Source organism: Odontesthes bonariensis, chromosome 1, assembly GCF_027942865.1.
Source record: "Odontesthes bonariensis isolate fOdoBon6 chromosome 1, fOdoBon6.hap1, whole genome shotgun sequence".
NCBI classification, from domain to species: domain Eukaryota; kingdom Metazoa; phylum Chordata; class Actinopteri; order Atheriniformes; family Atherinopsidae; genus Odontesthes; species Odontesthes bonariensis.
This window is the reverse complement of record NC_134506.1, coordinates 243,751-262,492: the sequence shown is the minus strand read 5'-3', so window position 1 is coordinate 262,492 and position 18,742 is coordinate 243,751. Positions and strand designations below refer to the sequence as shown.

General features: G+C 40.9%; 1 protein-coding gene across 1 annotated transcript in view; it reads right to left on the bottom strand.

The window, feature by feature from the left end:
* tmc3 (transmembrane channel like 3) overlaps positions 1–3,622 on the bottom strand; it is an 86,113-nt gene extending 82,491 nt beyond the window's left edge. Inside the window, 2 exon segments of the mRNA XM_075485268.1 lie at positions 2,816–2,962; positions 3,425–3,622. Of these exon segments, the coding sequence (XP_075341383.1) occupies positions 2,816–2,962; positions 3,425–3,546 (269 nt within the window). The 5' untranslated portion in view covers positions 3,547–3,622.
* Positions 3,623–18,742: the final 15,120 nt, after the last annotated feature.

Sequence of the window (18,742 nt, the reverse complement as noted above, 5' to 3'; positions counted from 1 at the left end):
TGGTCAAAGTGTTAAACGACATTAGGTTGAATACTGATTCTGGTAATGTTTCAGTCCTGGTTCTGTTGGACCTCAGTGCTGCGTTTGATACTGTAGATCACAGAATCCTGTTGCACAGGCTGGAAAACTGGGTTGGACTTTCTGGAGCGGTCCTTAACTGGTTCAGGTCCTACTTAGAAGGCCGGAGTTATTTTGTTACAATTGGCAGCTATGAATCTGAGCGAGTGGCCATGACTTGTGGAGTCCCCCAGGGGTCAATTCTTGGACCTCTTCTGTTTAACTTGTATATGCTCCCTTTGGGTCAGATATTGCAGAATTTTAACATTAATTATCACAGTTATGCAGACGATACACAACTTTATGTGTCTCTGTCACCGGACGACTGCAGCCCAGCAGACGTACTGTGTCAGTGTCTGGAGGAAGTAAACACCTGGATGAGAGAGAATTTTCTACAATTAAATGAAGACAAAACTGAGATCATTCTGTTTGGTAGCAAAGAGAAGAGGGTCAGCGTTGGTAAATATCTTGAGACTCGGGACCTTACAATCACTGACCAAGTTGGTAACCTCGGAGTGTTGATAGACTCAGATCTGACTTTCAGCAGCCACATCAAAGCTGTCACCAAGGCAGCTTTTTACCACCTCAGAAACATCAACAGAATTAAAGGTTTCCTCTCCCAAACAGACCAGGAGAAACTCATCCATGCATTCATCTCCAGCAGACTCCATTACTGTAATGCTCTTTTAACTGGACTTCCCAAAAAGAGCATTAAACATCTGCAGCTCATCCAGAACGCTGCTGCTAGAGTTTTAACCCGGACTAAGAGAACTGAACACATCACACCAGTTTTAAAATCTTTACACTGGCTTCCAGTCAGTCACAGAATAGATTTTAAAAGCCTGCTGATGGTTTACAAATCCTAGAATGGTTTAGGCCCAAAATACATCTGTGATATGTTCAGAGAATATAAAGCCAGCAGAGCTCTTAGATCCAAGGACTCAGGCCAGCTGGTCCAGTCCAGAGTCCAGACTAAACATGGAGAAGCAGCATTTAGCTGTTATGCTGCAAACAAGTGGAACAAACTGCCAGTGGAGATTAAACTTTCACCAAATGGAGACATTTTTAAATCCAGGTTAAAGACATTTCTTTTCTCATGTGTCTATGCATGAAATATCTTTTAACTTATCTAGACTGTTGCCTGATTTTAAATTCATTTAAATGATTTTATTTGTTTCTCTTTATATTATTTTATGTATTTTTAATGCTTCTTGCACTCCCTGCTGCAATGCTTTTATTTTATGTAAAGCACTTTGAACTGTTTGTACATGAAATGTGCTATACAAATAAATTTGATTTGATTTGATTTGAACATTTTCAAAATGAGCCAGAGAAGACTTGCCCCACGTTGAATAGTTTTGCAGCTTTACAGACCACAAGATAGGAAAATGAGATTAACATTTCAAGGCTATGGGTCACGTTTTAACATCAAAGTAGACACTAATCATACATGTTTCAAACTCTAGACCCTGAAAAAACCCACAAAAAACCCCACCATAACCTTTGAAATTGTAATGTTTGAAAAAAATACTACACTAAAAATGTTAAACAATACTAATTTGTTACAGATTCAATATTGAAAACAAATAATTATTTATGTAAAATGCAGGCTATGGTTGCAGCAGGAGTAATTGCACATATTCAGCCTGGGTGTAAAATCGCAGACTTGCAACCCATCCCTGATGATGGTAATAAAACCTCTGCAGTAATAACAAACTGCCCATATAAAAGCTGTTACCCATGGTACATGCTCAGCACATCTCTCTATAGAAGCTCTCTATCTACTGAAGCTTTCTGGCTGAGCTTGTTCTTTATCTGCTGATAAAAATGCATACAATCAAAGGTCCAGGTTTTCTTTAATCAAAATAAATATGTATATATAGCCTGGCGAATGTTTATGTAACACTGAAAATCTAAGTGTATTTATAAATATATAGATTATACAAATTCAGTTTAAATCTTGCTGTGTGAAATTTACACGTTCTGTAGTTTATTCTGGTTTTTCACCGAATATACATCTAATAAAACAAATGCCGAATACTACATTAATAAACCCAACTGTAAATACAGGCTGCAGAACAGATTGTGTTTCACTTCTGCTATATAAACAGAAATATAATCTGAAAAGTCCATCTTTAAAAATAGTCCATCTTTATATGATTTCCTTTTGGGATAAATAAAGTATTTTTTAATTTGATATAATTTAATTTAGTCAGTAATCTTCCATATCACACCTATACATTGATTAGATATCAGGTTATGGTACTGACAAACTACTGGAGACCAACACCGGGTACGGTGACTAAAAGGATTCAGTCACGAAACAAATACAGGGCTGATGTGTGCAAATACTGTGTAATAAGCCACAGATGTTAGGTTTAAAATATAAGATAGTATATTAACAAAACTAACAATGATGTGGAGAAAAAAAGTAGCAAAATAATTTCATGACAGGCTTTAAACAAAATAATATTTCCTTTTGATAAGTATTAGGTTTCTATTCATCTAATTTTTATTTTTTATTAAATGTTTCATCTTATTTGGATGTATTTAATTTACACAGCAAAACAGGTTGGTGGGTGAGCTGCTGAAGATTTGGCACAAAAGAAATATTCGGTTTCAAATTAGGTTCACTCTCAGATAAACAGTTTGCATGTGTGTGAGTGTATGTTTGAGAGGAAATAAAGTACAAAAGCAAGAGTAAACTCTATAGATAGATATCTATATACATAGAGGTTACAATTAAACAAAAGTATACTTTAGCACTTTGAGCTTGCGTCTCATTGGCCAGGGTCTAGTCCGAATGTTAGCGATGATCTCCTTTTGGTACTGAATGTTCTGGAACATTTCCTCTGGGTCGTTGCTGTCCACCCGTTCATCATCTTTACTTTCCTCTTCTGAAGAGCTACAGAAAAACACGCAGTGGCATGGCATAACTTAATGAAGACAAAAAATGAAGCAATTCAGAAGTCTGATTGTTAATATGTATGCATAAAAACAACACCGATTTCTATAAATATACAGACTCAATACAAACAGACTATACAAGTCGCTTGTGCCAGACACAAAACACTTGTGATGAATAATCTCAGTCTAATTCATAACAAGTCCCAACCACACAGAATGTCCCAATATGGAAATGCTGACGAAACATCATGCAGGAAACTCCCCGCAGTTTTCCCTGATGATTGTAACTGATTAGATTTTGTAAGTGACTAATTGCATAATCTACAGGATGCCTACTAAGGCTCAGACAGATGACAGCCAGTAAGAGTAAGACAGAAAGAGCTAGAGTCACAAAGCACAAAGACTTTCAGATTCCCTTAGAAAAGATTGATCAAATGAAAGGACCCTGAGCACCACTCACCCTTGCTGGTGGTCCTGGTAGGATGAATAAATCCTCCTGGAGTTCTTACGGACACTCTTGTGTCTCTTGGCAGCAGACAAGGACTTACTGCTCCCAACCAAAGGCTCAGACACTATACTCATACTGTTTTTAGTCAAAATGTATGAGTATAACAATCTGTTAATGTAGGACAGTGTGTAATTACCACTACCTGCTACTCAGTGTTACTCTACTGGAACCTCAGAGCTCAAGCTACCTGCTGCTGTTGAGCACCACGGCAGTATAGACTGAATCACACTCACTCATCTGTCCAATCACAGCTTGTACTGAATGCTTAAAGGGACAGCACCAGACTCTGACACACACAACAAACATATAGCACCACACGTACAGACATGTCTATATATGTATATGTGTGTATGTGTATTTATGTTTGTGCAAAGACAGTATTATTCATTTCTATATAGCATATTCTAAAGGTTCTAATGATCTTTTGAATTTTTTCTGAAAACCCTTTTTCTGGTTTACAAACAAGTGAGCTAACAAGATGAGATTGCTTGACTTGTACTTTTATCCAGCCTTTAAATGACTGCACATAGCTACCACAAATAAAGTGTGATGTGCTATATGTTTATATGTTCAGTTGGCTCCTTACTCTGTTCAGATATCACTAAAGCTCAGCAGCAAATGGGTCATCAGAGGGATCATAGGAGAACTATAAGACCTTCCAGATGTCTCTTGTTTAATTGCAGTCTCTTTGACTGGGTTCTAGGGAGTACTATTGACCAATATGTCTCTCTTTCAGACAACCAGTTACATTTTCTAAATACATATAGGAAACCTGGGCAATCAACTGCATCCTATTACATGATTCAGAAAAAAATTAAATGAAAACCTTGCAGAAAAGCCAAGTCTGTTATTTGCACATCTCTGTTACGATGCACATTTACTGCAATTTCAGTTGTAGATTTGCATGTTTGATTGTTTTTATTAATGAAATTCTATTGACTTCTCCTTGTTTCTTAACAGTAAAAAATGAAGCAACAAGAGATATACAAAAAAAGTACAAATTAAAAAGGCTGAAAATACTGCACATAAACTCAATGACTCCTCCGAGTCCCATACAACTAAGGACATTGCTCCCTTTAACAAAAGTGGAAAGCAAAATAATTTGTGGTAGACTAGAATTTATTTGGTTAACATGACTTAAATATGCAATATCTTCTTATTCTTATAGGAAGTTGGTGTACCTGGAGAGAATCCATGCATACACAGGGAGAACATGCAACTCCACACAGAAAGGCCCCAGCTGGGAATCAAACCGGAACCATCTTGCTAAGAGGCGACTATGCTAACCACCACACCACCGTGCAGCCCACTTAAATATGCAATATAACGCAGTTAATTTAATTCAGTTCAGTTCAATTCAGTTTAATTTATATAGTGCCAAATTACAACAAATGTCATCTCGAGGCACTTCAATAATACAGTGCAATTCAAGCCAATTGGAATTCAATTAATTGTAATCATAATCCAATTAATTAAATTCAAAATTAGTCCAATTCATACATACGGAGCCAGTTCAAAAAAAATTTCCTAGATAAGGAAAACAAGAGATTGCACCGAAACTTATCTTCGGTCCAATCTCCCGTCCTGAGCGTGTATGAGGAGACAGTGGAGAGAAATTTAATGTAGATCATATATTTTCAACTTATTTTTAACATGCAATATGAACGATGTTTTATTTAAACTGTTTTTGTTCTGTTTGTGTGTGATTACAGGACTGAGATTACCAAATTTCTCATAGTTGTGCAAACAATGTCTTCATATTTTAAATCACTAATTAGGCAAATGTCTGCATCTAATCATGTTTGCAAATAGGAGTCCACAAACTTGTCCACAAACCTCGGACTATCCAGCTAACTCTGTTCATGGACTATGGACTTCTTGACCAACAGACCTCAGAATGTCAGGATGGGGAACCTGACATCTAACAGTGTAATCATGAACACTGGTACTCCACAGGGCTATGTGCTCAGTCTAGCCCTCTTCACCCTCTTCATCCAAGACTGTGTCCCCACCCACTCCTCCAACACTGTAGTTAAATTTGCAGATGACACTACAATGGTTGGCCTCATTGTGGATCATGATGACACCTGGTACAGACAGGAGCTCCAACATCTGGCAGGGTGGTGTGCTGAAAACGATCTGGTCATCAACATCTCCAAGACTAAAGAGGTAATCTTTGACTTCAGGCGGACCAGGAGAACGGCACAGTACCCAATCTGCATCAGGGGTGAGTCGAGTCAAATTTATTTATATAGCACATTTCACGTACAAACAGTTCAAAGTGCTTTACATAAAATAAAAGCATTGCAGCAAGAAGTGGAAGAAGCATTAAAAATACATAAAAGAATATAAAGAGAAACAAATAAAATAATTTAAATGAATTTAAAAACAAGCAACAGTCCAGATAAGTTCAAAGATAGTGTGCAGATTTCATGCATAGACACATGAGAAAAGAAATGTTTTTAACCTGGATTTAAAAATGTCTCAATTTGGTGAAAGTTTAATCTCCACTGGCAGTTTGTTCCATTTGTTTGAAGCATAACTGTGGTGATTATTATTGTTTTATTTATTTATATATTTTTATTGGTCCTGGGTTCTGGCTGGTTTTCTTTGTTTGTTTTAGAATGGGCGGAGCGGCTTGGAGGAGCACACTCTCACCATCCTCACCTGTGGGTGATTAACAATCTGGCACCAGTTAAAGCCTGCTCCCTCCTGTGCTCCTGTGCCAGATGATTGTCTTTCTCAGTGTAATACGTATGTCTGCTCTAGCGCACAGCCAGCTATCAGTGTTCTGCCTAGCCTTACACCGAATCAGATGGCAGTGCCACCTTCGAGCCTCACCTCACGAGCCCCTGCACACAAGACCAACTCCCCACGGATCACACACACCCAGACACGGAGCCTCCTTCCCCGCCGACCCATATACTGGATCCTTTCCTCACTTCCTGGCATCCCAACTCTCCCCTCACTAAATCAAATCCATTTTCTGACATCAATCTAACTGTCTCTTATTCACTTCTGGATCCAGTCTGCTCCCCTAACAATAACAGCTAAATGCTGCTTCTCCATGTTTAGTGTGGACTCTGGACTGGACCAGCTGACCTGAGTCCTTGGATCTAAGAGCTCTGCTGGCTTTATATTCTCTGAACATATCACAGATATATTTTGGGTCTAAACCGTTCTGGGATTTGTAAACCATCAGCAGGCTTTTAAAATCTATTCTGTGACTGACTGGAAGCCAGAGTAAAGATTTTAAAGCTGCTATGATGTGTTCGGATCTCTTAGTCCGGGTTAAAACTCCAGCAGCAGCGTTCTGGATGAGCTGCAGATGTTTAATGCTCTTTTTGGCAAGTCCAGTTAAAAGAGCATGATGTGGCTGCTGAAAGTCAGAACTGAGTCTATCAACACTCCGAGGTTACCAACTTGGTCAGTGATTGTAAGGTCCAGAGTCTCAAGATATTTACCAACGCTGACCCTCTTCTCTTTGCTACCAAACAGAATGATCTCAGTTTTATCTTCATTTAATTGTAGAAAATTCTCTCTCATCCAGGTGTTTACTTCCTCCAGACACTGACACAGTACGTCTGCTGGGCTGCAGTCGTCCGGTGACAGAGACACATAAAGTTGTGTATCGTCTGCATAACTGTGATAATTGATGTTAAATTTCTGTAATATCTGACCCAAAGGGAGCATATACAAGCTAAACAGAAGAGGTCCAAGAATTGATCCCTGGGGGACTCCACAAGTCATGGCCACTCGCTCAGATTCATAGCTGCCAATTGTAACAAAATAACTCCGGCCTTCTAAGTAGGACCTGAACCAGTTAAGGACCGCTCCAGAAAGTCCAACCCAGTTTTCCAGTCTGTGCAACAGGATTCTGTGATCTACAGTATCAAACGCAGCGCTGAGGTCCAACAGAACCAGGACTGAAACATTACCAGAATCAGTATTCAACCTAATGTCGTTTAACACTTTGACCAGAGCTGTTTCAGTGCTGTGATGACGTCTGAAGCCTGATTGAAAGTTATCAAGACTTCCACTTTCATTCAGAAAGTCGTTGAGCTGGTTAAATACAACTTTCTCAATAATCTTGGATATAAAAGAGAGATTAGAGACAGGTCTGTAGTTGTTCATCATAGAGGCATCTAGAGTTCCCTTCTTTAGGAGTGGCTTAATGGCCGCTGTCTTTAGTGACTTGGGAAAAATGCCTGATGCCAGTGAGCTGTTAACTATTTGTAGGAGATCACTTTCTACTGAGGTAAAAACAGTTTTTAAAAAGTCAGATGGTATTATGTCCAGAGAACAAGTTGTTGATTTCAGATGCCGAACTGTTTCCTGTAGGATTTTTAAATCCTAATATTAAATTGTGACATAACATCAGAGTTATTTCTAGGTTTTAGACACAGATTAGTTTTCTTGTTTGTCTGTGTTGCGTGAAAGTTTTGGCTAATTGTTTTGATTTTTTTTGGCTACAAAAGTTGGCAAATTCGTTGCATTTCTAAGTGGAGAGGAGGTCAGGCTAAGCAGGGACGGTGGTTGAATTGGGAAGGTGTAGAGAAGAAAAAGCTTTGTTGGAAAGAGCTGTGGAGTATGGAGGAAAGGAGTATTAGATTTTTGATAGGGGCAACATGTAATGTATTGCCAACTCCCCAGAACCTAAAAGTCTGAGTAAATGGAGACACGTTATGTTCGTTATGTTCAGGTACTGCAACTCTAAGGCATATTTTGTCAGGTTGTAAGGTTAGTTTGTCACAAGGCCGGTATAAATGGCGACATGACCAAGTATTAAGAAGCTTAGCTGCAGGTAGGGATGCACCGATACCACTTTTTTTCAAACCGATACGATACCGATACTTGTATCTGAGTACTTGCTGATGCCGATGCCGATACTTCTACCACAAAAAAATGTGATGAATTGGAAGACAGGTTTCCGTCTCACTAGCCCAGTGGTTCCCAAACTTTTTGTGCCCAAGGCACACCAAAGGACAAGTAAAAATCTCAAGGTACACCTATTGTGCAAAGTAGTCCTTATAACATGTGTTATCATTCATATCATGTAAAATATCTGTAAAGGTGCATAACTATTTACTAAAGCCAAATACAATGTGACAAGACAACTATTACTCATGAAATATTTATTAACGAAATATTTCAAAAATTAATTTGAAACTTTATCAAATTAGGCTTCATCAAAGCAGCAACACATTCATTTAAACCAGACGGGTCACAAAATTAAAAATGAGGCAAAGGAAACTCAGCACGCACAAATTTAGCACAGAGAACTGTCAATGCAAGGAAGCTGCATTGTCCATGGTCCTAAACTACAATTTATCATTGCAACATTTCAGCAATCAGTGAAACATGTGCTATTGTAAATATTTTTGCCTACTTACAAATTAGTGAGTCGGGGCACGCAGGTTTCTTTAATCCTCGGTTACACTGAGCAGAGGGCCACTCGCAAGTCCTGTTCAGCAGAGAGCCGCGACCTCCTGTTGTTCTTCATGTGAACCACATGAAGCCAGAGTTTTGATGAGAACTAACAGGAGAGATCATATTTCTCCAGTTTTAGCTTCTCTTCATTGGCTCCCTGTTAAATTCAGAATAGAATTTAAGATTCTTCTCCTTACATATAAAGCTCTTAATGACCGAGCTCCATCATATCTTAAAGATCTCATTGTAAGATATTTTCCTAACAGAGCACTTCGTTCCCAAACTGCAGGTTTACTTGAGGTTCCCAGAGTTTCTAAAAGTAGAATGGGAGGCAGAGCCTTCAGTTATCAGGCCCCTCTATTGTGGAATAAGCTGCCAGTAAATGTCCGGGAAGCAGACACCCTTTCCACTTTTAAGACCAGGCTTAAAACTTTCCTTTTTTATAAAGCTTATAGTTAGGTCTGTTGAATCTGATGGTGTATCTGCTAGTGTGTCTTGTCCTGCCTCCACCTCTGGCACCCTCTATACTTTCATTACCCCCTACCCGAACCAGGGTTTGAATCCCATTCCCGCTTATCTTACCTCTTTTATTTCTCCCCCTACCCGAACCAGGGTTTGCATCCCCACCCCGCTGTGACTGGTGTGCAGTTGGTGAGAGGCTGAGGTAGCTTGTGGCTGTAAAAAGATGGTTGTTGTGGTGTGAGGAGCAGATCTATATAGGGAGTATAGGGAATTACTCACTGAGTCTGGTCCTTTATTTTATTATTTATTTTTTCGTTAGTGTTTACCTTGAATAGGGATGGCTCAGGTAATCCTGAAACATCCCATAGTTAAGCTGCTATAGGCCTAGACTGCTGGGGGGCCTCATCTGTCACACCTTTCCTCACTTTACTCTCTTTATGTATATATGATATTATTGTGGTCATTAACTCGTGTTTCCCTGTTCCAACAGATATCCTTTGAATGGTGTTACAGTGCCGCCGCCGCCGCCGCCGCCCCCCCTCCCCCCTCCCCCCCTTTCTGTCTTCTCAAACCCCAGCTGGTCGAGGCGGATGGCCACCCTTCCTGAGTCTGGTTCTGCCAGAGGTTTCTTCCTGTTAAAAGGGAGTCGTTTCTCTCCACAGTCGCCTCAGGCACGCTCAGGACGGGAGATTGGACCGAAAAACAAAAAGTTTTCAGTGTAATCTGTTGGTTTTCTTAGCTAGGAAATTGTTTTTGAATTGGCTCTATATGAACGAATTGGATTATTTTATGAATTATGATTATTATTAATTAATTGAATTCCAATTGGCTTGAATTGGACTTACTATCTAAGTGCCTTGAGATGACATTTGTTGTATTTGGCGCTATATAAATAAAAATGAATTGAATTGAATTGAACCAGAGCAGAGAACGCCAACTCACACAGGCAGGTAGCGGGGAAAGGAAGACGTTGCTCAATCGCGTGGTGGGAGATGCTTAGGTAGTCCAATGCAGAAGAATTAGCTACTAGCAGTTCAGTTAGCATTAGCTAACTTCTCCCGACAAGAAGCACTCGGGCTGAGGATTGCTGACACCCCCAGTCCAACTGAAGCCATAAGACGGTAACTTTCATGATACTGTCGACTGTTTTTTTTCCTCTTTTCTTTCGGTGGTGGGTTGTCAGCAGTCTCTGCACTGGTGGTTGGTGGTTTGCTTCGCACCAGAAAGTGCTCCATTTTCCCTCTTTCTCTGTTTTCATGTTGTCCTTCAGCCTCTGATGTGTCACGGTCTCATAATTCCCACCTGCGCAACTACGTTAACAGCGAAATATGGGTTCTCTGAGGATTTTTTTTTTTTTAATTCTTTTTAGGAATAGAGTTTTCCTCTGTATTATGAAACGAGTACATACAAAGTACTGATATAGTAAATAAAAAATATATATTTTTGTGTAGTTGTATATTGCACACCAGGACTTGGACACCCTCTGATCGCGGTCTTCATGGTATCGGTTAACTTTAACGAGTACGAGTATCTTAGAATAGTATCGGCCCGATACCCGATACCAGTATCGGTATCGGTGCATCCCTAGCTGCAGGTATTGAAGATAAATGAAGGCAGGTAAACTTAGGAGGGTCTAAGGTGAAGAGAGTTGCAATTCAGTTTGTTCAACAGGGGGAGAAAGTTATTAAGACAATAAGGAGGAAAGGCAGCTTGAAGGATGCTTGTGATTGGGAGATGCCAATAAGTTTAGGAAATAAGCTTGTTGTTCCCCAGGAAATAGCCTTTAAAAATCTAAGGCCTGATATAGTCTCGTGGTCTAGGAGTAGAATGAGAGTCTATTTCATAGAGCTGACTGTTCCTTAGGAGGAATTAGTAGCAGAAGCATATGAAAGGAAAAAGCTTAGATATGTGGAGTTGGGGGCAGAAGCAGAGCAGTGAGGATGGAAGGTTAGAATCTGTCCAGTGGAAGTAGGATGTAGAGGATTTGTTGCAAAGTCTGTTGTCTCATTGTTGAGGGAGCTGGGTGTAAGTGGACAGAATGTGAGGAAAATAGTGAAAGAGCTGTCAGATGAAGCAGTAAAATCCAATCAGTGGATTTGGATAAGAAGAAGCAATAGCAGCTGTGGACCCAGCAGAGGGAGCACTTAGGGTAAACAGACTCTTGTAAGAAGCAAAGAAGAAATTTCAGAATATTTAAGTGGAGGATGTGGCCCATGTGAGCCTTTTGAAACCAGGCGGCCATTTTAGGTGAGTTGGCCTGTATGGCCTTGTTTTTGCTGGCATTTTTAGTGACTGTAGGACCGTTTAAGTAAGTTTGTCTGCTGAATTTGCTAGTGTGTCTTGTCATGCCTCTACCTCTGGCACCCTCTATAATTTCATTACCCCCTACCCTAACCAGGGTTTTAATCTCATTCCTGCTCATCTTTACCTCTTCTATTTCTACCCCTACCCGAACCAGGGTTTGCATCCCATTCCTACTTATCTTAACCCTCTAACCGCCAAAGTCGCAGAATTGCGACATGACGTCACCATAAACAAAACAGTCTGCAGATAAAATAAACGGGCTTTAAGGTGTTCAGTCTTCCTACCACTAGTTGGCAAACATGTTACCCTTTCAAACAAGACCAAGCTCACGTCATTTTGTAGTCATTTTGTAGTTCACAGTGTTTTTATAAGGCAGTGCAAAAAAGCCGCGCTAGCTCAGACACGGAAGCAGTTATTCAGAGCTTTTCTGTAGAGACGTGCGAGTCGAATTTTTATTGTCAGCGAACTATTAGTGAGTTTTTAACACCATGGCTTGTAAGAAGTTGAACCGTGCGGAAGTATTGAGCATGCTATTTGCCGATTCCGACTCCGAAGGAGAGTTTTTACCTCGTGAGGAGGAGGATCGGACGAGCGCTCATGCTTCCCACAGTGAAACTTCCGAAGGCAATGGTGCCGGCATGCGAAGCGAGGCTGTTCTCCAAGCACACACACACACTCCAACTCATTCGGTGCCGTTATCCAACCTCAATGGAGTGGGTGGTAGTGGGGAACGCGGTCGCAGTGTCCGTAGAGGTGTTGGTCGAGGAATCAGGGGTGGGAGAAGTGGGTCTGGTATCTTTAGCATGCGCTCTCTCCATCCAGCCCCCGGTGGTGCGGCTAGCTGCGGCGCGCCTATCCGCCAGCGCAATGATCCTGACATTTTACCACTTGTTTTATTATTGTATTCCTCATTCCTGATCATTATGAATAAGGTTGAACAGGTTAAAAAAAAAAAAAAATCAATTCAATGTCTTCCACCATTTGCATGTATTTTCCTACTCTATGGTAGCCTAATGATGACAGTATTTTACCACTTTCTCCTGTTTTATTGTTGGTTTCCTCCTTATGAATTATGGTAAAAGACAGAAAAATGAAAATAAGTTCAAACATCAAGTCAATATCCACCATTTCCTGAAAAAATAAAGGCAACTTTTCGCATGTGTTTTCCTACTATATGGTAATGATGATATAGTAATATTTTACTACATTATTCTGTTTTATTGTTGCTTTCCTGTTCCCTGATCATTATAGATGATGATAAATAGACAAAAAGAAAAAAAAGTTTTAAAAAAACAAGTTCATAATCACTCAATTCCAATATTTCCTGAATAATAATGAGATTCAAAATGGCTGCCACCTGATGACGTCATAATATGCAAATTAGATCAATAATTTCATACCCCACATAAACTATGGATCATGGGCAACATTTTTCTAATGTAAAGTAGGCATCTATCTTTAACCCCCTTTCAGCCACCAGCTTTGGAAATATTAATGTCAAAATCCAGTATTTTCAAAAAACAATCTTGGCGCCTAAAGGGTTAACCTCTTTTATTTCTCCCCCTACCCGAACCAGGGTTTGTATCCCCACCCCTCTGTGAGTGGTGTGCAGTTGGTGAGAGGCTGGGGTAGCTTGTGGTCGTGAAAAAAAAAAGAAAAAAGATGGTTGTCTGGTGTGAGGAACAGTGATGGCTGGCATTAGGGGAGTGACTCTGGGACGCCAGTGGTCATTGTCTAGCCTCCTGGAGGTGTCGTGGGCCCAACTAGACGAAACACTGATGAAAGGAGGTTCCCACCTGATGAGCCCAATGACATGTTGGTCAGCACTGCTCACTGATCTATATAGGGATTATAAGGAATTATTCACTGAGTCTGGTCCATTTTTTTCTTTAGCACAATGTCTTGTGTTTAAATTTGTCACCAACACGGTTCCAGTAGGAGATTTCAGTCGGACCGTCCGGTTTGGGAGCTTCACCAGATATTCCAGTGTCATTTGGACACATCCAGGGAAGTGTGTCAGCCAGGGCTGCAGCGTTAGGCTCCACATCATCAGTTATCCTGCGTAGAAAGATCTGAGTTAGTCTTTTGGCACATGAAGGCTCCACAGCCTGCACAGGAGCTATAATAGAGTCAATAAATTCCTCCTTTGCACGAATGTCTTGTAGTGTTTCAATCCTCTTCTCGAGCTGTGTTAAGGTTCCGGTAGTTAAGCTACTCCGTAGCTATCCGCCAATCCGACTCACGCAGAGGCTATTAATCCTTTCGAAGTTCTCCGTCAGGATGTCGGATACGCAAGGCAATTCACCTCCCGATCAGTAGGCGTCGCTACACTAGACGACCTAATCTCGCGACGTCTATTGTGAAAGTCGTTGATTGATTGTTTACCTTCCAGTGTAGGTACCAGATCGGCTCGGGGTCCATCGTCTCATGAACACGTCACACAATATGGCTGTACGCTTGAATGGGAGTACATTGCGATTGGCTGTATGTCAGACAGTTGTGATTGACTCTTTTTTTCTTTCATCTTATAACCTTGTGTGCCTTGAACATGTACAACCCGATTTACCTTTGTGTATACATGCCACATGTTTCTGTACATTTTGTTAAAAATCTTTAATAAAAAAAAAAATTTAATTAAAATAAAAAGTTGAGATTGGCTCAGACAAACTTCGTTGCGTTCGACTTTCACGACAGATAGATAGATATATGCCATTTCTTTAAGCAAATTTTTCAGTGTGTGTATTTGTCTTATTTACGTAGACTGTATGTATATATATATATATATATATATATATATGTAGTGTATGTATATACACACATATCCAACAAAACAATTTTTACAAGTTTTATGTACATTTATATGCAGGAGTCCACACGCATATAGTCAAAGAGGTTATTGCTGCTCAGCACACAAACAATACACAAAACTGAAAATGAAGCTTCTCTTCAGAGTGAACCAAGGCCAAAATGATTAAACAAAACAAACTAGATTTTAAAGGTTTGGGACCAGTGGTGGTCAAGGTGTGGTACACACTATTTTGTAGGAAATATTTAATTTCTTCGTAAAAGCTCTCCATAGCTGCTGCCGATCACCGAAAGACAGAGAAAAAAACTCTCCGACCCACAGCGCCTAGTTACGGTTACTATGGCTACGACAGCCAATCATAACTGTCCGACGTACGCCAATCACAATGTGCTCCAATTCAAGCGGACAGCCATATTGTGTGACGTAATCAGCAGACGACGGAACCTGAGCCGATCTGGTACCTACACCGGCTCCGTTCCACTCCTCACAGTGAATGATAGCGACCGAGAGAGAAAGACTTTTGTTGGAGTTGGAGCTTATCGATATTGAAATGCAAATCATTTTGACCAAATGTTGACCGGCACACAGTAAACTCTGTCAAAAATGGCGGTGTTGTTGCTGTGAGAAGAAGGAGCTAAACCGGAAAAGTGATTCCGGAAATTATGTTGTTAGCCGACTGTGGCGTTACCGATGCCACTGCTGGTTTGTTTCAGCAATAGATACTGCGAGACTTGTTGTATGGTACGTCAACACTTTTATTTATAACAAATAATCCAGTCATGTGAAGTCTTCACAGGCCTTCTTCCAGGGTTGGTTGCTTCCGACTCCACATGTGCTTGGGTCTCCTTCTTCCTTCCCCCCAGGTCCAGCACGCTACTGTGTTTTAAAAGGGGAGAATGATTAGACAATTGGATGCTGGTGTACTAATCACTCACCTGGTGCTGTTCCCCTGAGCTCTATCCACACCTCCCTCCTGCAGCTGATGCACCACACCCTCTCCACACCAATCAATCACAACCCTTGCGGTCCCCGCGAGTCTCTGTCTCCTTGAAGGATAGTTAGGAATTTTGGCCGACGCACGCTAGCAACGGAGAGCATCTCCGGGAGGGTTTCCGATGACGAAGAGGGCTCCGTGGCTCTCCGTGGCCTTTCCCGGACAACTGTTAATCAGGCTTTATCCTCACAGAAAGTCGCTCACACTCTTTGCAGCTCACTGATACTGCAGGGTCAGGAGACATTGTTCTGTCCGATTCTCTTTGTAAACAGGAGGGCTAATCCCGTTTACAAATACACACTTTTTATTTTTATCCAAGACTTGTGGAAAGAAGTAGAATGATTTAAAAGTGAATAAAGCAGTAAGCAGCAGGAGGAAGCAGAGACGTGTCTGCACCCTTCAGAAGTAGGAAGTCAAAACTTGTCAGTGAGGAGGTGGAGAGAGTGGAATCAGTCAGATTCCTTAGCATATATATCACTAAGGATCTGACTTGGATACTACACACCTCCAATCTGGTGAAAAAGGCCCAGCAGAGGTTCTCAACAACTTCTACAGGAGCACTACGAGAGCATCCTCTGCCAGGGATGTACAATGTGGTACATCAGCTGCACAGCAAAGGACAGAAGGAATATGGCACAGGTGGTGAAGACTGCACAGAGGATTGTGCAATCAGAGCTCCCAGACTTGGACTCTGTGTATGCTGAGCGCATGCGTAAGAGAGCTTGATACATCTGTACGGACAATAGCCACCCAGGACACTCCTTGTTTGTTCCACTGCCATCAGGGAAAAAGGTTACCACAGCATCAAAACCCAGACAAACAGACTCAGGAACAGCTTTTTCCCCAGAGCTGTTGCCTCCATCAACCCCCAAAATGTGCTTCCAAAACAATGTACTTCCATTGCAAAGAAAAGACGACATGATGACACATATCTTGCCTTTGGCTTCACCTGTACAACGGTGGGTAATGAGGAGAGACCGCAGTGTGTTGTCTTAAAGTTACAAGAATCAGTCCATTTACAGAACCCTGTGGAACTCCATAATTTACTTCGGTGTGTGAAGAAGATTCTTATTTACAAGAACAAACTGGAATTTATCAGATAAATATGACTTAAACCACCCAAAAGCATTTCCTTTAATCCCAATAACATGTTGATGTCTCTGTAATAGATTGCTGTGATTGATCGTATCAAATGCCTCAATTCAATTCAATTCAATTAATTTTTATTTATATAGCGCCAAATACAACAAATGTCATCTCAAGGCACTTAAATAATAAAGTCCAATTCAAGCCAATTGGAATTCAATTCATTGTAATTATAATTATTTATAAAATAATCCAATTAATTCATATAGAGCCAATTCAAAAACAATTTCCTAGCTAAGGAAACCAACAGATTGCACTGAAAACGTTTTGTTTTTCGGTCCAATCTCCCGTCCTGAGCGTGCGTGAGGCGACTGTGGAGAGAAACGACTCCCTTTGAACAGGAAGAAACCTCTGGCAGAACCAGAACCAGGAAGGGTGGCCATCTGCTTCGGCCAGCTGGGGTTTGAGAAGACACAAAAGGGGGGACAACAAACACTGTAACACCATTCAAAGGATATCTTTTGGAACAGGGAAACACGAGTTAATGACCACAATAATGTCACATATACATAAAGAGAGTAAAGTGAGGAAAGGTGTGACAGATGAGGCCCCCCAGCAGTCTGGGCCTATAGCAGCTTAACTATGGGATGTTTCAGGATTACCTGAGCCATCCCTAACTATAAGCTTTATCAGAAAGGAAAGTTTTAAGCCTGGTCTTAAAAGTGGAAAGGGTGTCTGCTTCCTGAAGCCAAACTGGCAGCTGGTTCCACAGAGAGGGGCCTGATAACTGAAGGCTCTGCCTCCCAAACTGGCAGCTTATTACACAGAGAGGGGCCTGATAACTGAAGGCTCTGCCTCCCAAACTGGCAGCTGGTTCCACAGAGAGGGGCCTGATAACTGAAGGCTCTGCCTCCCAAACTGGCAGCTGGTTCCACAGAGAGGGGCCTGATAACTGAAGGCTCTGCCTCCCAAACTAGCAGCTGGTTCCACAGAGAGGGGCCAGATAACTGAAGGCTCTGCCTCCCAAACTGGCAGCTGGTTCCACAGAGAGGGGCCTGATAACTGAAGGCTCTGCCTCCCATTCTACTTTTGGAAACTCTGGGAACCTCAAGTAAACCTGCAGTTTGGGAACGAAGTGCTCTGTTAGGAAAATATCTTACAATGAGATCTTTAAGATATGATGGAGCTCGGTCATTAAGAGCTTTATATGTAAGGAGAAGAATCTTAAATTCTATTCTGAATTTAACAGGGAGCCAATGAAGAGAAGCTAAAACTGGAGAAATATGATCTCTCCTGTTAGTTCTCATCAAAACTCTGGCTGCAGCATTTTGGATCAACTGAAGGCTTTTCAGAGAATATGTGGGACAGCCCAATAATAAAGAATTACAGCAGTCCAATCTTGAAGTAACAAATGCATGAATTAGTTTTTCTGCATCACTCTGAGACAAGATGTTCCTGATTTTAACAATATTACGAAGGTGAAAGAAGGCAGTCCTAGAAACCTGTTTTATATGCGAGTCAAATGATAAGTTCTGGTCAAAAATAACTCCAAGGTTCCTCACTGTAGAACTAGAAGCCAAGGAAATACCATCTAGAGTAACTATATAGCTAGACAATTTCTCCCTGAAGCGCTCAGGTCCAAAGATAACGACTTCAGTTTTGTCTGAATATAGAAGCAGACAGTTCTGAGTCATCCAGGTCTTTATGTCTTTAAGACATGCTTGTAGTCTGACCAACCTATTGGGTTCATCTGGTTTTATAGATAAGTACAACTGGGTATCATCAGCATAGCAATGGAAATTTATGCCATGCTGTCTAATAATGTTACCTAATGGAAGCATGTATAAAGTGAAAAGAATCGGTCCAAGCACAGAACCCTGAGGAACTCCATGACTTACTCTGGTGTGTGAGGAAGATTCTTCATTTACAAGAACAAACTGAAATCTATCAGATAAATATGACTTAAACCAGCCTAATGCAGTTCATTTAATCCCAATAACATGTTCAAGTCTGTGTAATAAGATACTGTGATCGACCGTATCAAATGCAGCACTGAGATCCAACAGGACAAGCACAGACACAAGTCCGCTATCAGAGGCTAAGAGGAGATCATTGGTAACTTTCACAAGTGCTGTTTCTGTGCTATGATGCACTCTGAATCCTGACTGAAACGCTTCAAACAGATTAT